Source organism: Piliocolobus tephrosceles, chromosome 3 (genome assembly GCF_002776525.5).
Source record: "Piliocolobus tephrosceles isolate RC106 chromosome 3, ASM277652v3, whole genome shotgun sequence".
Taxonomy (NCBI): domain Eukaryota; kingdom Metazoa; phylum Chordata; class Mammalia; order Primates; family Cercopithecidae; genus Piliocolobus; species Piliocolobus tephrosceles.
The window spans coordinates 168,033,181-168,054,498 of NC_045436.1; the positions used below are offsets into that span (position 1 = coordinate 168,033,181).

The following is a 21,318-nucleotide window of genomic DNA, read 5'->3' on the forward strand; positions in this document are numbered from 1 at the left end:
TGTCCAACAGTTTTCACGGAGGGAAGTGGCGTTTTTAACGGGGAGGGACCTTGACTCGGCCGGAAGTAGTGTTGGCGCGGGAGCGGAGCGGAGTGGCCTAGCCGCGGGAGGGGAAGGGTTGCTAGCTGGGTAGTGCAGTTGAGCGTGAGGCGAGAAAGAAAAAGCGATCCTCCAAGGGTGAGAACGGGAGATCTGCCGAAGATAACAACCTCCCTTGTGGCCAAAGGGCGGGGTATCCCCACGCTAGGGTTCCGTTTCGAGAGACGGCGACAAAGGAAAGTTCGTAGCGCGTTCCAGAGGCCCGGCCACCTCTGAGAAGGGAGACGCTGCTGGGTCCGCTGAGCGGGGCGACCCGAGGTTAGTGGAGACGGATGCGGTCTTTTGAAGGCCTTAGTCCCTGCCCTGGTGAAGCCGACTGCGAGGTTCCGCAGGGCATGCAGGCGGCCCGGGGATCGCTGCGAAGGGGTTGCGGGCTAACTTAGCTACTGCCGTTTCTAGATATGCAACTGTCGAGGCCCTGTTTACAAGCGGGCATAAGGACAGAGTATTAAGGGAGAACTCAAGAGAATGGAAAGGCCTTTCGGGTAGTGGTTAAAATAAAGAAGAGTAGAAACTAGGTTTTTAAATTTTAAATGAAATTATATCAGGCAGAATTTCTGTTGGATCTCAGGATGCACCATCCAAAAATAGGACTGTAGGAGAACAGAATATGCCATGCTACAGTATACTTCTAGGGTATATTTTGAGCAGGTATTCTGATAAGATGCAGACACATGAGTCGCTCTGAAAATCTGTCCTCTTGTAAAAGAAATTTACATCTTCAGAGGAAATATACATCAGTAAAGCATCTATATCACGAAGAGGGCAGCTCTGCGATAATTTTTGTTACCTGGGAGATTTTATCTGCATACCAAGACAACTTTTATTCACTGTTTATTTCCTCCCCTCACCTTTCCACAACTTTGTGGCCAGCCATCCCCCAGAAAGCCGCAAACCACCATTTCTTGAGTAGGGTAAGATGCTGTATAATCTTCAATCATCTGACCATGGTGGGACTCCTCTGCATGTGTAGTTAAGTACGGGTTTTTTTTCTTGTTAATGTCTATGTCAAGTTAATTTGTAACTCAGCCAAAGAACCTAGGAGGATGGAGGGAAGCTGTTTTTCCCTCTCCTACACCTCAGTAACCTACTGCCAGCTGACGAAATAGAACATTACTAAAGCCACCTGTACATCTTTCTCCTTTTGAATTAACCTTCACTCCGAAGAAGTAATGGATTTTCTGAATTTACTGTTAACTTCTACCATGCAGATTTTTATATATTAATGACACATTTTTTATATTAATGACTAAATCCCTGAATGAGGATATTGTACTATTTTGCATGTTTTAACCATTAAATGAATAATTATGTGTGCCTCTGGCTTTTTTCAATCAATATTGCTGTGGTTCATGTTGATATATTAATAATAGTAACTCGCACGTGATTGACCTTTATCATTCTAAGCACTTTACTTCATTTATTGCTCACAAACCCCGTAGGATAACTTTGATCTTTTAAGATGAGGAAACTGCGACACAGACAGGTTGCTATAGTACTCCATTGTATTAATATGCCATACCTTATCCATTCTCCTGCTTAATTCCTCAAACTTTGTAGATATTCAACTGCTAGTTAAGATAAGAATGTGGAAACATTTGTGTTGCCCATAATTTTGCTTTGTGATATTTCTAATATTTATTTCTATTTTTATTTTGAGACAGAGTCTTGCTCTGTCACCCAGGCTGGAGTGCAATGGCACAATCTTGGCTCACTGCAACCTCTGCCTCCCCAGGTTCAAGCAATTCTCCTGCCTCAGTCTCCCAAGTAGCTGGGTTACAGGCCTGGCTACTTTTTTGTATTTTTAATAGAGACGGGTTTCTCCATGTTGGCCAGGCAGGTCTCGAACTCCTGACCTCAGGTGATCCACCCGCCTTTGCCTCCTAAAGGGTTGGGATTGCAGGCGTGAGCCAGCTAGTATTTCTTTATTGTATTCAACTTGGCTGTCTCACCAACAGAGACATCACACCATTTTGTCAGTTACAGAAGAATGAGACATCTGGCCGCCAGAGGTCAGCCTAACTATATTTTGGTTAGGTTTGTTTTTGTTGTTTTTTTTTTTTTTTTCAATGGTTAAAGCCATGGGGGGAGGGGTTCAGTTTTTTTGATATTATAATCTGAAAATATTTTTTTAAAGATGCTAGATTAAATTTAAACAACATAGTATACTGCCTTAAAGCTTACATGTTTCCTGACTTCTGTACTGTGAAACAGAACAAAAACAATTATGGGAAAGTAAGAGCCTTTTTAAAAATTTTCTGAGTAACATAATAACTGAAGTTTAGCCAATTAGTAATCTCACAGGTGCAATCTGGTTGAAGTGAAAATAGCAAAAATATTAGAGGACAGCACAATTAAAAACCAACAGCTTCTCCTGTCTCAGTTAATAAAGACTAACAGGTCCACGACAAAGATTGAATACTCTTTTTCAGATTGAACCCGGTAATAGTATTATAAACTAAGAAGTATTACATTGTTTCTTCTTAAAGGTATAAGCAGTTTCCTTTATATTTTCGTAGTAGCATCATATATGTTGATCCTGCCTTAAAAAATTATCTCATTTGTCTTTGTCTAACATTACCATATCAAGCTATAACTTGGGAACTGTTCTCTCCCTGGAGTAAAATAGAACTTGCTTGTGGTAGTTACTTACTGCAAGCCTTTGCCATTCTCTGATTGTTTCAGATACATTTACTGAGCCACTCATATATGCCAGACACTGTGCTAGGAGTGTGTGAAAGCCAGAGAAATACTCATTAGAGGAAAATTGCTGACCTGAAGCCATACCATATGACCTTATTAGCACAACTCAGTGTATTCGATAATGAAAATGTCCACTGACTTTAATTTTGGAAATGCCCCCTACAGAGTAGCATAAACGACACATTGATACTGTTTCTTTTCTCATGTCAAGCTATGCCTTTAAAGGCCACCTATGTTGCTATATATACTTGGAATGTATTTCCACCACATTTTACTAGTCCGCTTCTCTAGGTATAGGAACCTGGAATGCTTCTAATTCCTGTCATCACAGATGTAGCTTCAGGGTATATCTTCATACATGTTCTTACGGGAATTTCTTTGCTATCTATGCCCAAAAGTAGGATTGCTAGATCGTGAGATGTGCAAATAGTTTGCCTAAGTAGTGCTGCCAGTCTGTTAGGAACAGTTACTCCACTCTGCAATCCCACCAGCAGTGCCAGTTCCAAAAAATAACTCACTGACACTTGGCATTATCCAGCTTTCTTATTCTACCAAACTGATAGCATAATGTGATCATATTGTTCATGCTTTGGGATTTTCTCTTCTATAATTTAGATGTCTTTGTCCTTTGCTCATTTCTTTATTGAAGTTGCTATCTTTCTTAAAAATTGATATAACTTTGTCCTTGGTATCTTTAGTTCAGTCCAGAAATGATTAATTGTGATGTGATTAAATTCATTTTTTGGTCTGGTGCTTTATGCTTTTTTGTTTAAGAAGTCTTTCCCTGGCCTCATTTCACAAAGATATTCTGTATTATATTTAACTAACTATACGGTTTTACCATCCCCATTTAGATCTTTAATCCATCATGAATCCTTCCTTATACATGTCATTATATGTATAGGTATTACATGGTTTTGCTTTTCATTTTTTTTCTTAACCTTGTTCTTAATTTTTTGTTCTTGTTCCAATAGTTTTGCTTTTTTTAATATAGTGAGCCAGTTGTACCAATATTATGTACTAAACATATCCATTCACCCTTAGTTTATGTACCAACCTTATTTTATATTACATTCCCAAATTATATATAGCTCTGTTTCTAAGCTCTTTTCTGCTCTGTTGGACTATTGTCTGTTCTTACACTAATGCTACCCTATTTTAATTTCTGTGACGTTAGTCATAGTACATACCTTGAAGAATAGGAACTCCCTTACTCTTCTGTTTAAACAGTTCATTTGGCTATATGTGGAATTTTATTCTTTCTATATAACCTTTATATAGAGTTCCTTAAAATTTTGATTGGAATTGTATAAATTAATAGGGAGAAAGTTGATATCTTTATGATATTTGTTCCATCCAAGAGCATGGAATGTCTATATTTTAAATTATCTTCTATATTGTTTATTAAATCTTATATATTAGTGATTAGTTCCTAGGTTCTTTATAGGATTAGGTTTTTGTTGTTTTTCCTTCTGTGAAATGTCTTTATATATGGTCTAGTTAGTATTGCTAGTATAAAAGTTAACAGTGCCTGAGTTGAAACACTGGCCCTGTGACTTACTAGATGAATGACTTTGGTCACGTAACTTAATCCACAGGTAAGATGGGGACAATAAAAGTACCACCTTTTAGGGTTGTTAGAAGAATTTTAAAGTAGTTAACATTTGTGCAGTTACTAGAGTAGTACATGGCAAATAATAAGTGTTATATAAGTAATTAAATTAATGGATAGTCATAAGTTAATCTCAGATCAGGAACCTTGTTGAACTCGAAAAGTTTGGTTTTTTTTTAATTAGATGATATCATCTGTAAACTAATAGTTTTATCTCTTCCAATTCTTAACATATCTTTTTCCAAAAAGAGAAAAACGTTGATTAGGACTTTCCGTCCTGTGTTAGACAGTATCAGTCTCAGTCAACATGGTCATCTTTAGCTAATTTCACTTTTTTGTTGTTGTTGTTGAGAAGAGTCTCATTCTGTCACCCAGACTGGAGTACAGCAGTGTAATCATAGCTCACTACGCAGCCTCCAACTCCTGGGCTCAAGCAGTCCTCCTGCCTCAGCCTCCCAAGTAGCTAGAACTAAAGGCAAACACCACCATACCTGGCTAAATTTTTTAAAATTTTTTTGTGGAGACAGGGTCTTGCTATGTTGCCCAGGCTGGTCTTGAACTCCTGACCTCAAGTGGTCCTCCACCCTTGGCCTCCCAAAATGCTAGGATTACAAGCATGAGCCACTGTGCCCGTCACTTCACTTTTAAAGGAAATATATCTCATCTTATTCAGGATAATGTTTGCTTAAAATTTTGGTAGATAACCTTTACCAAGTTGAGAAAGTTACATTCTCCTTCTAGTTTAGTAAAAATGTTTTGTTTTGTCTTTTAAAGCATAAATACATGTTGGTCAGGAACTAACAAAGGTTATCCACATTCAATATAATGATCTATTTTTTTCCTTTAGTTCTGGTAATTTGTACATTTTTTATAATTTGAGTTATTCTTACTTTCCTGGGATAGGCCGTATTTGATAATTTTTTTTAATGTACTGTTGGATTCTGTTAATTGATATTTAGGATTTTGCAAGTGAAGTAAGCCTATAGTTTTCTTGTTTGGTTCATCTGTAAGTTTGGAATTTATTGTTGTTATCTTTATAAAAGGAGCTGGTCAGTTTTCATGCTTTTTTCTTTTTTGTGGAACAGCTTATATAGAATTGGTCATAGGATCACAACTTCTGAGGTCCCAGCAAGAGTCCTAACATCTAGCAGCTCTACCACCAGGACAGGCCCCCTAAAACTAATTCCAACAAGCACCTCTGAAGGTAAAAAAAATAAAATAAAAGTAAATAAATACCTTTTATAGCTCTCTATTTGGAGTTTGGGACATAAGGGATCAGCTTTTGCGAAAGTAATTTTCTGGGCTAAAACTGCATACAAACTGGCCCAGTTATGTACCAACAAAGAATTAAAATGGCCCCAGACTTTCCTCCCCAATATTGTGATTGTAAGAGCTATTACCAACAGGTAAATTGGCCTAAGCCTGTGAGATAGAGAGGGAAGAGTCTGTAAGACTTCTTGCTCAGCATTTGTTCTGATTTTAGATATCCTGAGGTTAGGTAGGCAATAATGTTATCCAGTGCTTTCAGGCTTTAATATCATGTCTCTAGTCTTCTCATTCACAGGTTAAGGCTACCTTTCCAGATAGTCCAACAGCTAAATCACCAGTTTCCAAGGGCATTTACGTCACCTATGGAAAGCATCGGATCCTTTTACACCAGATGTTCTTGACAGCTCATCCCATCATTCCCCACTGCACAAAAGTTGCTATACCAGCGGACAACCAAGACAACTACTGAGCTTCTTTTCGTTGTCAAGTAGATATAATATCACTGCCAGCAAAACAGCACAAAAAGTGTCTCTTCACAGTATCACTACCAATTGGGACTATGCTAAGTAAATCAGCTTGCCTAGATGAGGACCTCTTGTATTCTTGGGTAGCCAGGATTTGAAGGAGATACTCTGACCTGTGCCACTGGTAAGTGACGAAATACTTTTACACATTGAACTGGTCCTGAAAACTAAGATGTCTTCTTTTTAAGTGAAGAATATACAACATAATCTTGAAGAACAGCACAGTGGTGTGGGCCGCAAGCATACTTTATGTGCATAATGGACTGAGAGACAAATTAATCTTGGCGAAAGGATTTTTCATCTCTTATTTCTATTTGCCAGTGTTAGTAAGTGTTCTGCTGGCTTAGATTATTACCTTTTTCTGGTTCCTTACTCTGTTTTATTCAGATGGGTCCTAGAAATCCCTCTCCTGACCACTTGTCAGATTCAGAAAGTGAGGAAGAAGAAAACATTAGCTACCTAAATGAGAGTTCTGGGGAAGAGTGGGATTCCTCTGAAGAAGAGGACTCCACGGTACCCAACTTATCGCCTCTTGAGAGTCTTGCCTGGCAGGTTAAGTGCCTTTTAAAATATTCCACAACTTGGAAACCTTTAAATCCTAATTCCTGGTTGTATCATGCTAAACTCTTGGATCCAAGCACACCAGTCCATATACTTCGAGAGATAGGTCTAAGACTCTCCCATTGTTCCCACTGTGTCCCCAAACTGGAACCAATTCCTGAATGGCCCCCTCTGGCCTCTTGTGGAGTCCCACCTTTTCAAAAGCCTCTTACAAGTCCCAGCCGGCTCTCTAGAGATCATGCCACTCTAAATGGAGCACTGCAATTTGCCACCAGACAGCTAAGCCGAACATTGAGTAGAGCCACTCCCATACCTGAATACCTAAAACAGATCCCTAATTCTTGTGTTTCTGGGTGTTGCTGTGGCTGGCTGACTAAAACAGTTAAGGAAACAACTCGTACTGAACCCATCAACACTACTTATTCTTACACTGACTTCCAAAAGGCAGTTAACAAACTCCTAACTGCATCACTGTAAAGATCTACCATTTGCTGTGATATCTCTGATGTTGCTAATTGAGAAAGGGGTACAAAGTTAGTCATTACACAGCCCACTAATGTCTTCTCAAACTATCTTATGCCCTGGCAAGCCAAAGAGAATACCCTTTGACAAACCCTGTGGATAAAATGATAATATCAAGGCCAGGCATGGTGGCTCACGCCTGTAATCCCAACACTTTAGGAGGCTGAGGTGGGTGGATCTCCTGAGGTCAGAAGTTTGAGACCAGCCTTGCCAGCACAGCGAAATCCCATCTCTACTAAAAATAAAAAAAATTAGCTGGGTACAGCAGTGCATGCCTGTAATCCCAGCTACTGGGGAGGCTGAAACAAGAGAATCACTTGAACCAGGGAGGCAGAGGTTGCAGTGAGTCAAGATTATGCCACTGCACTCCAACCTGGGTAACAGAGCAAGACTCAGTCTCAAAACAACAACAACAACAAAAAATACCAATGGAGAATTAGTTAAGGGGACCATATTACAAAAGCCAGTTGAATATTCTTCACATTCACTTCTCACCCTACCCATCCCAATTTACTCTGCCTTTCTGAATGACTTTAATGAGATATCTGATTATTAATGAAGAAAATTAGACCACCACCCCTTTTGTTATCCAGACTTCAGAACAGCCGTTATTGAAAGCTAGAGGTTAGCTACCCACAGTAATACCTTTCTGAGCATACCCTTCTCTAACATGCATTCCTATGGAGGTAGTTGAATTAAATTGAGTAACTACACAAAGGAAAATGGCAGGGATGGGGATTTCTTTCCCAGCTTTTATATAGATGTGCCTACCTAGGACACTCTTTAGGGTTCCTTTTATTTTTTCTTTTTTTGGCAGGGGGTGGGAGCAGTAGGGAGGAGTACAATTTTAAGCTTAGCCTGTACTACTACAAACTTACTATGGTACTTAAATTACATCATGAACGTTCTATATCAGAGTCTCCCACCAGGCTGTCTCTGGCTAAATCAGCCTATAAGATCATGGGGATTAAACAAACACCTGTTCTGTAGAGAATGTGTTTCCTGAATCTTGGTACTCAGACTTTTGTCAAGAGTAAATAAAATACCTTTCAAAAGATTAATGGAAAATGATTAAGAGAGCATTTCTGCTTTCAGTATTAACTGCTAATGGATTAAAATTTTAATCTGTATAGCATTTCCTGCAGTAAAAGTTCAAGTACTTTCCACATCCATTGCAAACGTCAGGAACCCTTCTAATTTTAAAGAACCTTCTTATTAGAAAATCTCAGCCTAATACAATCTGAAGTTAAGAGTTTCAGCAGCATTGTTTTTCTAAGTAGATTTAGCTATAGATTTTCTTTTGGCCAAACAAGGAAGGGTATATGCCCTTGTAAATGAGGCTTGTTTTGTTTATTTAAATGAGTCAAAACATAGAAATCAGTATACGTAAAATAAAATGCATGAGACTATTAAATCTTTTCATATACTCTACAAATAAAATGAAATCTGTGTGTGGTCCTGGTTGACTGGACATCTAAAGGGAATCAGAAAAGAGATTGTGAAAAGTGTATATGTGTGTATGTATATATATATATATACTCTTCCTTATTTTAGTTTTGCTTTTTCCTATTCTCCTAATTAAGTGCTGTTTACAAGGTGGCATCAAAAAATTGAAGCAGGCCAGGCACGGTGGCTCATGCCTGTAATCCCAACACTTTGGGAGGCTGAGGCAGGTGGATCACTTGAGATCAGGAGTTCGTGACCAGCCTGGCCAACATGGTGAAAACCCATCTCTACTAAAAATACAAAAATTAGCCGGGCGTAGTGGCGTGCACCTGTAATCAACAGCTATATGGGAGGCTGAGGCAGGAGAATTGCTTGAACCTGGGAGGTGGAGGTTGCAATGAGCCGAGATTGCGCCACTGCACTCTAGCCTGGGCAACAGCAAGACACATCTCAAAAAAAAAAAAAGGCAGTTAGGAATCATAAATTGTGTAAATATATAGCAATTTTAAGAAGACAGAATGCTTATAACCTAATGAATATTTCTGCTGAGCCTTAGTTGTCTAAAGGAAAAAAAGAGGGAATTGTAGATAAAAGTATTTGTTAGTGGAAATTATTGACCTGAAACCATATCATATTGTTAGTGTAACTGAATGTATCAGAAATTGTTCCTATGTAGATATTCTGTGAAACTGGTTTCTAAAATGTTACAGGAAACCCCATTTTTTTTTTTTTTTTTTTTTTTTTTGGTTTAAGGGGAGGTGGGAAGAGGTAGGCAAGAGGTCTGAATATTAAAATATGTTGATGTTTATGTGTTCATAATATGTTCTTTTTTCTCTCTTGGTGTGTGTATAAAAGTGCCTTGCTCATGAATGCATTTTTGCTCTTCACTTCGAAAGGAAGCCTTTCCCCAGCTTGGCAGCTGAATAAACCAATAGCTTTGTACATGTTGAACAGCGTATGGTCATTTGTCCTCAACAAATGAAATAGATCCTACTTTGCTTAAGACATATTCAACATTCACTAAGTACTGAATAGAGTTAATAGACACAGTACCTGAATCTATATAGTATGTCTGACAGGAGATGATTTGACGTCTCTAGAGAAGAAACGCACTTGAAGAAGAAAATGTCTGATACTCAGTCAAGATTCAAAGTGAGCTTATTTGTTTATATATTTTAAGTAATTCCAGGTTGCACAAAATAACAGGTACGTAAATAAGCCTTAAGTTAACTTTTTGTGTGGCATAAACACTGGGTTTGGAAATGAATTTACTACATTTGCACTCACTATGTTGGCTTCTGGGTAAATGCAGTCACTATAATTAGGATAAAAAGATGAATTTATCCTCTCCTTATAGAAATATTTATCAAAGGAGTAAGGAAACTATTTCTAAACCAGTGGACATTAACTGTCTTTTACTCTCAGTGCAGATAGGCAACTTTTTTTTTTTTTTTTTTTTTGAGACGGAGTCTTCCTCTGTCGCCCGAGCTGGAGTGCAGTGGCCAGATCTCAGCTCACTGCAAGCTCCGCCTCCCGGGTTTACGCCATTCTCCTGCCTCAGCCTCCCCAGTAGTTGGGACTACAGGCACCCGCCACCTCGCCCGGCTAGTGTTTTGTATTTTTTAGTAGAGACGGGGTTTCACAGTGTTAGCCAGGATGGTCTCGATCTGCTGACCTCGTGATCCGCCCCTCTTGGCCTCCCAAAGTGCTGGGATTACAGGCTTGAGCCACCGCGCCCGGCCTTTTTTTTTTTTTTTTTTTTGAGACGGAGTTTTGTTCTTGCTGCCCAGGCTGGAGTGCAATGGCGCAGTCTCGGCTCACCATAACCTCCACCTCCCGGGTTCAAGCAGTTCTCAGCTTCCCGAGTAGCTGGGATTATAGGCATGTGTCACCACACCCGGCTAATTTTGTATTTTTAGTAGAGACAGGGTTTCTCAATTGGTCAAGCTGGTCTCTAACTCCTGACTTCAGGTGATCTACCTGCCTCAGCCTCCCAAAGTGCTGGGATTACAGGTGTGAGCCACCGCGCCTAGCCATAGGCAACGTTTTTATTAAAACAGTCCAGATACCTTGAGCCTCAAAGACCATAATCAGGTCTTTTAATCCCATCTGCTTCCTAAGAAAAGGAAAAAATCCATACATGCATGGCAGGAGGGCATATGATATGTCTCCTCTGGGGGATAGAGCCCTTCCTGCTGGGCCTTCTATCACACCTGTCCATATAAAAATTTTTGGAAAAAAAGTCTGATGAAAATGTTTTGATATTAGTGTAAATAGCTAAAGCATTTAAAGACTTTAGAAGTCACTTGGGTTATTTTCTTATGCGTAAGTTGGCTTGCCTCTGGCTGTCTACTTTTGGCTCCAGTGTTAGAGAACATGTCTTTTGGAGCAGCCTGTTAGTTTTAAATATCTCTTGTTAGAAATTTAGCCATTCATCCAATATTTCTATGGCCTACTCTAGTACAGACACTGGGAATGCAAAACTAAATAAGATTACTACACATAGGAAATTAGTTTTAAAATACATGAACCTATATATTACCCCAAGCCATTTCTGCTATATAGGGTCATACTAAATAAACCTAAACCATAATCCATATGTTGGCCCTTCACATATTGAAAATAGCTTATAGTGGAGAATCATATAAAAGAATTGAATGGAGCAGCCATCCACATGTAATGAAGATTCATATGGAGGACACACTTCAATTAAACCCCCACAACGATACTCAGCCAAGGAAATGGAGAAAATATATAGATACTTTGTATACAGATTTAAATTATATCTGCTAGTCACAAGGCAGTGGCACAAAGATCAGGGCCAAAAGTTTTGCTCGGGTAGCTAGGATATATAGAACAGCCTAAGAAATCTGGATAGCTTCGCAGACTTCATGAGATAACTGCAAGCTGGTAACATACCTGTCCACCAGTGATACCTATTGAACTGAGGGAGTTACATTCTCTGGACCAACCACCAGTGCTTCTGTGTCAACTTGCTGCTGCTAAAAGAAAAATCTCTATGCTGTGTCTCAAATAATTTTAAATAAAGTTGAGTTAATGACTGCATATTTGAGTCTGCTAATTATGCAGTTTGCCAAGCTCTTCCTTTCAATTAGCAGCAGCAGTGAGACTTATTGTAAAAGTTTGCAGCTGAGACCAAGAAATGGAAAGGATGAGGATATACCAGTGACCTGAAACTTGCTGGCTTCCCATCTTCTGTGAGAGCTATGACCAGCTCTTCTCAATGAGATGTGGAAAATGAATGCCTGGTTTTCATTTTTTATTTATTTTTTTGACACAGGGTTTCACTCTTGCCTAAGCTGGGGTGCAGGGGCATGATCTTGGCTCACCGCAGCCTCGACCTCCCAGGCTCAAGTGATCCACCTTAACTTCATTGGTAGCTGTGGACTACAGGTGCACACCACCACACAGGCCAATTTTTGTATTTCTTTGTAGATGCAGTTTCACTCAGGCTGGTCAGGAACTCCTGAGCTCAAGCGATCCTCCCACCTCAGCCTCCCAGAGTGCTGGTGTTACACTGGTACCTGGTTTAAAAAAAAAAAAAAAAAAAGTGGAGTATAACAGTGTAACAGGAAGACAGCTATAGGGTTATTGCTTCTAAACTATGGAGGCAGTTAATGTTAACAGCAGTTTCAAGTTGAATCATAAAACAGGAATTTGACTGGAATTTGGGCAGTTTATTTGGGAAAACATGATTCTGACATGACACGGGATATAAAAATTCCTGGGATCATTAGGAGAGTTAGGCTGTATATAACAATAATCATTCAGAAGGGACTCAGGATACTGGTTAGCCTAACAAGATTAAAACTGACTTCCTAGTATACGCAGCAACCAAGCTAGTTTATCAAATTAGCAACAAACCAGATGAAACTCCTAAAAAGAGTGTTGCAGTTAACAAGGAGCTGGTACTATAGTTTTATTTGGGGGGAAATTGTTAAGTTTGGGTTAACTGCTCGCCTATGCCTAATATTACCCTTCCATTTGTGGTATCAGCTGTGGGACCTGACACTCCAGTGTATCAGCTGATGGTTTTGGTTTACAATAAATTAAGCAATGGACCAGTAGGGGCAACTTCCTTTGAGAGGTACCCAAACAAGTGGAACAGCCCAAGGGTATGGCCATCTTCCATCAAAAAAGACCCTAGATGGGCTTTATGGTTGCACCCTGAGTAACCAGAATGTCCTGATAGAGTGGCAGAACTCTGGTGAAAGAAGGGTGCAGCCACTACTGGAATAATTCTAATTTCTGAATCAGTTGAAGGCTGACATTAATGTTGGCCACAGCCAATGCATTCCTTGTAGACTTACTGCAAAGTGTGTTATATGATGTTGGTCCCTGTCTACCTATTTGGTACTTAAGTAGACTCCCATGCCTTGAAAGGTCCAGACCCCAGTTTCCTTCTTTGAATGCAGTTTTTCTATGTTGGTCACATCCTACTTGGGACATGTTTCTTGAAATGGGTTGGATTGCCAGATTTAGCAAACAGAAATACAGGACACCCAAATACATTTGAATTTGAGATAAATAATGAAATATGGCACATATACCAGAAAAAAAGTTACGTTATTTACCTGAAATTTGAATTTAGTTTCTTGCATTTTACCTGCAACCCTATAAATATGATAATGGCATGGATTAAGCTTGGGTTTCAGTCTATATAGTTGTTCCCAGGAACTGTCTTGACTCTTTCCAGTATGTGTTGTTTTCTTATGTCTAAGTAATCGACTAGTAGCCAGGAGCAGTGCTCGTGCACACCCGTAGTCCCAGCTACTCAGGAGACTAAATTGGGAGGATTGCTTGAGCTGAGGAGTTTGAGGTTGCAGTGGGTTATGATCATACCACTGCACTGCAACATGGGCACCGGAGCAAGTGCCCGTCTCTGAAATAATACTATTTAATAATAAGAGACTGGGGGTGAGGAAGGCTCACACACAGTTGACCCAAGTTGTATTTCTTATATATTTATTTCTTAGAACTGTTGAGTGTCAGAAGAGGAGGCCCAATTGCAGATATGAGACTTTTTATAGGAGACACGTGGTATTTAGCTAAAATAACCACATAACCACTACAATATTTGCAAACACATTTTTTAAATGCTGTCTCAACAGCAGGTAGTTTGGGTTTGTGGTTGGTTGTTGTGAAATGGAGACTCTGTCACCAGGCTGGAGTGCAGTGGTGCGATCTCAGCTCACTGCAATCTCCACCTCCTGTGTTCAAGCAATTTCCCTGCCTTGGCCTCCCGAGTAGCTGGGACTACAGGTGTGCACCACCTTGCCCGGCTAATTTTTTGTGTTTTAGTAGAGATGGTTTTCCCATGTTGGCCAGGATGGTCTCGATCTCCTGACCTCAGGATCCTCCCGCCTCAGCCTCGCAAAGTGCTGGGATTACAGGCATGAGCCACCAGGCCCGGCCATCTCTGTGTGTTTTAAGCAGTTACTTTCTCACTTTTCTTTACCATGAAGGGCAAGTATATCACTCTTTTAAAAAAAGAAAAATACTTGATAGATAGCAGAGTTATGACAACCATTCTTCATCACAGAAAAGGTTCACAAATTTGGAACACCTATCTTTGCCTTCCAGAACCCCCAAAAGACTCAAGGATCTCAAGGCACAAGGCACCCTGGAAGGTGGGAGTAATAAAGTTGAAACCAGGGGATTATTTGAAGGTTTATTTTTGCTCTCCCTTTGTAGGCAGGCAGCTATCTCTCTAGCAAATGACTGAAGCCTTATTGTCTAGAGAAATTAAACCAAATAGAACTGAGGACGGGGGAGGATGGTAGTGGTAGTGATGTGCTATATGGAAGACAAAATGATTGACAGAATGTGAGTATTCTGAACATTATGAGCCTCCAGTCCAATTTCTCCACCTGGCTACAGAATCTGGCTATGGGGTTTATACCCAGCCCTGCTCACCCAACCCAAAAAGACTAGCAGTAAAAAAAACAGCTTGACACTCAATTATTTGTTACAGTGAAACTGAGAGTCCACAAGCCCTACTCATTCATATACAGCTTTCCATCACTTGAAATCACTATACACAGATAGCCAAGGATCACTAGATATTTGAGGAAACTTTCAACATGAAAGATGAACATAAAGAAGCTGTGATATTCTCAGAAACAAATATACTGCTTCCATTAAATAGGATCAGGATGCTATTTTTAAAAATGAACAATCCAAAAACAAAAGCTATTGGAAAAACAGGACACCAAAATTAAGCATTCAGTAGATGTATTAGAAAATAACTTGAAGAAATTTTGAACAGTAGAACAAAGAAATGAAAAGTAGGCAAGAACAAAAAAGAAACTTTAAACCTGAATAATTTGCAACATCTAATAAATAAGAGTTCCAAAATGAGAGAACAGAGAAGGTGAAGAGAGAAAAAATTAAAGAACATTTCCTGAAAATGTAAGACTTAGTCTCCTAAATTAAAAGGGTCCACTAAGTGCCCTGTGAAATGAATTAAAAAATACCAAAGCACATTGTTAGGATATTTCAGAATGCTAGAGTTATGGAAGGACCTAAAAGCTTCCCAAAAAAGGTAGCGGGGGAAATTACATAAAAAGGATACGTTTTCAAAATGGCATGTAGACTTCTTGGTAGCAACACTGGATGCTGGAAGGTTATGAAAGCAAGGTCTTTAAATTTAAAAAGAAATGATTTTCAACCTAGAATTTTGTACTCAAATAATCCAATCAAGAGTGGGGCTAAAATAAAGATACCTTAAGATTTGCATGGTCTCGGAATTTTATCTCACCATCTACGCTTTCTTAGGAAGCCACTGGAGGATGTGTTTCACCGAAATAAGGGAGTAATCTGGGAAGGCTGGGATCCTGAAACTAAAAGATGTCACAAAGGAAAATGAGGAAAGTCCCAGGATAACTACTGTGTGTCAAGTAAGTAGGACGAGGTTCCAGGAAGTCAGTCTCTCGGAAAACTGTGAACAAAGTATTTGAGTACAATGGAAAGTGTATAAATGAGCAAGAAATTTGAAATTTTATTTCTTAGAAAGTATGTTATTTAGTAACCAGATTTTTTAAATTTGACATTAAAAGTATAGTCAAATTGGAGTCTTGTCAGCTATAATTAGATTGGTCCTTATGGCATAATACTCCACAGTTTTCTGTAGATGCTGACCTTCATTACGATGTGCACCGCAGAACGTATTTCTAGAAAATAAAGTTTTTCAATTTGTTTTTGTATTTGATTTGCTTAGGCAAATCTCAATTTTGTATTTATTTACAGAAATAATGCATGGTCTATAGCAGTAATTTCAGCAAGCTTTTTGTTTAAATTTTAGCCTCTGTAGAATCAAAAGCATGAAGAATTACAGGTTGAGCATTCCTAATCCAAAAATTCAAAATCTGAAATGCTCCAAAATCCAAAACTTTTTGATTGCCAACATGACACCACAAGTGGAGAATTTCACACCTGACCTCATGTGACAGGTCGTCAAAACAAAGGCACACAATACATAGTTTATTAAAACTATTGTACGAAATTACCTTCAAGCTATGTATATATGAAACATGAATGAATTTCATGTTTAGACTTCCCATCCCAAAGATATCTCATTATGTATACGTAAATATTCCAAAATCTGAAAAAGTTAAATCCAAAGCACTTCTGTTCCCACACATTTCAGATAAGGGATACTCAACCTGTATCTACTTTTTAAAAATAATATTCTGAAATTCAATATGGTTTTTCATCTTCCATGCTATTTTTGCTATCAACATATAGTTACATACAGTGGCTGGTCCATAATATATTCCTATATAATATTTTAGGTATTTCCTTATGAGTTATGGTTCAGGGTTTTTTCCTATGCTTTGTTTATATTAATATTACATAATCTCAGAATGAATTTTTATTTACTTGCAAGTGATATGTATGCTGATAGATTTTTCTCTCTGTCATCAAATCTATTGAGTAAACCATGCCAGGCCAATTTGTCCATCTCCTTTTTTCTAAGTAAGAAATAACATATATACAGTAGAGTGCACTGATCATAAGTGTACTTGATTTTTTAAAATATGTATACATTCATATCAAGATCATATAAAAATGTATACACTCAGATCAAAGTATTAAAAATTTCAAATTCTCTTGTGCCCTTTCCTAGTCTATACAGCTCCCAGAAATAACTACTCTTTTCTAAAGATCTATTAGTTTTGCTTGTTCTCAGAATTCATGTGAATGGAATCATACTGTATATATTGTTTTATGCCTGTCTTCTTTCATCAATTTACTTGTTCTTTTTTTATTGTTATAGACTATTTGATTATATGAATATATCATTATTTGTTTATCCTTTTACCTGTTGACATTTATGTTATTTCCAATTTTTTGTTATTATGAATAAACCTATAGTAAACATTTTGTATGTATTGTTTTGTTTTGTTTTGTTTTTTTGTGGATATGTGCATTCATTCCTTTGGGCATATACCTAGGCATCAAATTGCTATATCAGAGTAGTTGTGTATTTAGTTTTAATAAAACTGCCAAACACTTTAACGTGATTGTATCATTTTATACTCTCACCAACAATGTATGGAAGTTCCAGTTGCTCCATATCTTTACAAACACTTGTGATTGTCCTTTTAATTTTACTCACTCTGGTGGTGGTGTAATGGTGTCCAGTGTGACTTTAATTTGCATTTCTTGGATCAGTGTTGTTAAACACCTTTTTATATGCTTATGGGACATTCAGATACCTCTTTGCAAGTACTTGTCCCAGTTTTTTGCCCACTTGTAAAATAGACTATCTTGTTCTTATTAATTTGTAGTTCTGTTGTTTTATTTTTTAGAAATGGGCTCACACTGCTGCCCAGGCTTGTCTCAAAATCATGACCTCAGATGATCTTCCCCTCTCAACTTCCCAAAATCCCTCAGCTGAAATTACAGGCATGAGCCACGATGCTCAGCCTGTAGGATTTCTTTATATACACTGTATACAAGTTGTTTATTTATATAATGAATTTTTTCTGCCATTCTATGCCTTGCCTGTTTATTTTCTTTTTTTTTAAGACAGAGTCTCACTCTGATGCCTAGGCAGGAGTGCAGTGGCGCGATCTCAGCTCACTGCAACCTCTGCCTCCCAAGCTCAAGCAATTCTTGTGCCTCAGCCTCCCAAGTAACTGGGATTACAGGTGTGTGCCACCACACCCAGCTAATTTTTGTAGGATTTTTGTTGTTGTTGTTAGTAGAGACAGGGTTTCTCCATTTTGGCCAGGCTGGTCTCGAACTCCTGACCTCAACTGATCTGCCCACCTTGACCTCCCAAAGTGCTGGGATTACAGGCGTGAGCCACCACACCCAGCCATTGTTTTCTTAATGGTATATTTTGATGAGTAGAAGTTTTCAACTTTGATGAAATCTAATTTATCAGATTTCTTTTTGTATTATGGTTAATGCTTTAACAAATCTTTGTTAACTTGAATATTATGAAGATAGTCTCCCATTTTTTTAGAAGATGTATAGTTTTAGCTTTCACATTTAAGATACATTTTCAAATTTGATTACTGAGAAGAGAATATTTGTGGGTATCTTCATTTTTCCCTAATACTTTCTCTTTTTCTTCACATTCCTTATTTTATCCAAATTCAAGGGGATTTATCATATATGACATTTACATCTTTGGAGGTTTTTTTTTGTTTTGTTTTGTTTTGTTTTGTTTTCATGAAATTTGGGTAGGAAAGTTGACATTCTGTTTTTAAGTTATCCCCAAAAGACTGAAGAATTCCCAAATTGGACTTCTTCCTAAAATCTAATTATCTAAGTGGCATAAATTAACTAAAAATTGAACAGTTCTTAACACTTGTTTTGTTTAAAATTTTGAATGTTAGCACACCAATTCTGCATTACAATGAATGATAAATAACCAAATCTGTATTATTCTACCATTTATTATTATTTAAATTTTTTTTTACATTTTTGAGGTATTCTTTTAGACATTCTCTAGTCTTACTATTTTAAATATTATCCTTCTACTTCCCTGTTATTCAACTACCAGAAAGTTCTCAGTATCAGTTTCTGTACAAAAAATTGACACTTTTCACAATTATTAATTATTTGTAGCACTTTACTTTTGTAGTATGTACACATTAATGTTTTTGCTTATTGATAGAAGCACATTCATTAAGTTAGTCACGCAACAAATATTTATTGAGCACCTACACAGTGCCAAGCGCTAAGAATTTAGCAATAAACAAAACAGACAAAAATTCCCATCTTCATAAAACTTACATTGCAGTGAGATTTTTTTCACTTCAATTTATAACTGGAATGTTTTTGTTTACCTTTATTTAAAAATGAATGTTCAGGCCAGGTGCGGTGGCTCATGCCTATAATCCCAGCATTTTGGGAGGCCCAGCTGAAAGGATCGCTTGAGTTCAGGAGTGTGAGACCAGCCTGGGCAACATAGGGAAACCTCATCTCTACCGAAATTTTTAAAAATTAGCCAGGTATGGTGGTGGCATGCACCTGTGGTCCCAGCTACTCAAGAAACTGAGATGGAAGGATAACTTCTAACACCACTATACTCCAGCCTAGGTGACAGAGTAAGAGACCTTGTTTAAAAACAAACAAAACAAAACAAAACAAAACAGATAATCTGCAATAAGTCTGAATTATTTGCACTAGGTAATTGTATGTCCATTACAAATGAGTGCTCCCCGAGGTCAGGAGATCAAGACCATCCTGGCCAGCATGGTGAAATCCCATCTCTACTAAAAATACAAAAAAAATTAGCCAGGCATGACAGCACGCTCCTGTAGTCCCAGCTACTCGGGTAGCTGAAGCAGGAGAATTGCTTGAACCCGGGAGGTGGAAGCTGCAGTGAACTAAGATTGTGCCACTGCACTCCAGCCAGGCGATAGAGCGAGACTCTGCCTCAAAAAAAAACAACAAAAAAAAGTGTGCTCCCTTTTCATAGTGTACAGTTATGAAAAATTGCTAGCCAGCCAGAAATTACATTTCCCCGACCCCCTTATATCTAGATAGTGCATATCAGTTTTTGCCAATGGAGTGACAACAGAATCGGTGTATTACTTCAAGGCCAAGTTGTTTTAGAAGTGAATATAACTTCTCTGTGTTCTTTTTTGGATTTTGCTGGCTGGATGCAGATGACTGTTAGGCTCTAGGGGATGGTGGACCCACAACATAGAAGGAGCTGATCCTTGATCCAGTTTAGACAGGAAAGAAGTCCAGAGACCAGTAACTCAGTCACTTTAATGTGAGTAAAAAAACCATGTCAAGCTACTTGTGTAGTTTAGCAATTAGCATCACCTTAATAATATGCTTCCTTCATTAATACTGCAGATGCTGTTAATCTGACCAGATATGATGTTTGTCTGAAAATCAAACCATTATTATTGATAGGTACAATTTCTGGAATAACAAAGACAATATTGAAGGTGGAAGTTAGCTATGTAGCCTCCCAAAGGCCAAGGCCTAAGAGCAGATTTTTGCTGAACATTGAGGTCAGTGCAGACTCCAGTGCATCCCCAGCAGGTAGTGACTAAAAAAAAAAAAAAACAGTATGGGAGGCAGGTGTTGTATAAGAAAGTAGGAGTAATTGTGATCATTCTTTGACCATGAACCATAATGTTACTACAACTGTAGTTAACATTAAGTGGTTAGTGAAATTCTAAGCAAATAAGGCTGAGGAATGTGGAGGAGGTACGGTGTGGGAGAACCATGTCCTTCTGCATTCATTATGGCAGTAAGCACAAAATGCGTCAGAAAATAATATCTACATGCTCAGAATGCTCCTGTATGAATAGAACTGGTTGCCCCTGGGGGAGTGGAACCAGCGACCAGGAACAAAGGTGGGAGGGAACCTTTTCATTTTTTCACTTTTGAATATTGTACCATATGAATATATTATGTGTTCAAAAATCATCATTTTGTGATTAGCTTGTGAGAATTCATTGGTCAGGGAAGATATAACTTTACTGAATTTCACAAAATTGGTGAATGAGATTGCAAAACTTACAATTTAGTAAGTACACATAATGATATTCTTTGCTTGAGTCAATGAAATTTCATAGGTTTTTGGTTATAACAGCTATTTAAGTCAGTGTTGAAATAAACTGAACTTAACACTAGACCTCTGAACTTCAAACTAGACCTCTGAATCACAGTGTCTCAAAATGATAAATTCAATTATGTTGCTTTATTTAAAATGTTACAATACTGAATCATCGTATGTTAATAGTATACAATATTTCTAACATTTCGTGAAATCACTAACTGCTACGGGAGCTCAAAGACGGCACCTCTGACTGGAGTAGTCGGTCCAGGGCTACCTGATGGGTGTGATTTGAACAGAGATTTGAAAGCTTTTGGGATGTGAATAGCAGAAAAGACAAGAAGAACATCACAAAGCAATTAGAGGGAACTAGTAAGGGTTGGTTGGGCCATTAAGCAATTCTCAACATGGTGTCTGGTAGCATCTACAACAGCATCACTGAAGAGATTGTTTTAAATGCCTGACCCCAGGCCGACTGAATCAAAATTTCTGAGATGGGGAAGCAGAAATACTCATTTTTATCA

General features: G+C 38.3%; 1 protein-coding gene across 8 annotated transcripts; it reads left to right on the forward strand.

Annotated features, from left to right (window-relative positions):
• The first annotated feature begins 50 nt into the window (after nucleotides 1–50).
• Nucleotides 51–17,141, forward strand: DCAF16 (DDB1 and CUL4 associated factor 16). 8 transcript variants are annotated; one of them, XR_002730604.1, is made up of 4 exons: nucleotides 51–357; nucleotides 5,500–5,618; nucleotides 5,964–6,331; nucleotides 15,535–17,141. XR_002730604.1 is itself a non-coding variant. In XM_023206978.1 (4 exons), the coding sequence occupies exon 4, from the start codon at nucleotides 6,595–6,597 to the stop codon at nucleotides 7,243–7,245; it is 651 nt and encodes a 216-aa protein (XP_023062746.1). In that variant the 5' UTR covers nucleotides 51–357; nucleotides 973–1,076; nucleotides 5,500–5,618; nucleotides 5,964–6,594; the 3' UTR covers nucleotides 7,246–9,542. The 8 variants fall into 8 exon arrangements, 6 of the variants coding, with proteins under 6 accessions (XP_023062746.1, XP_023062748.1, XP_023062745.1 ...); XM_023206978.1 differs by lacking the exon at nucleotides 15,535–17,141 and adding an exon at nucleotides 973–1,076 and having other exon boundaries at nucleotides 5,964–9,542; XM_023206980.1 differs by lacking the exon at nucleotides 15,535–17,141 and adding an exon at nucleotides 973–1,013 and having other exon boundaries at nucleotides 5,964–9,542.
• Nucleotides 17,142–21,318: the final 4,177 nt, after the last annotated feature.

Coding starts and splice junctions, on each gene's coding strand:
- DCAF16 (XM_023206978.1), top strand. CDS start 6,595: ATGGGTCCTAGAAATCCCTCTCCTGACCACTTGTCAGATTCAGAAAGT.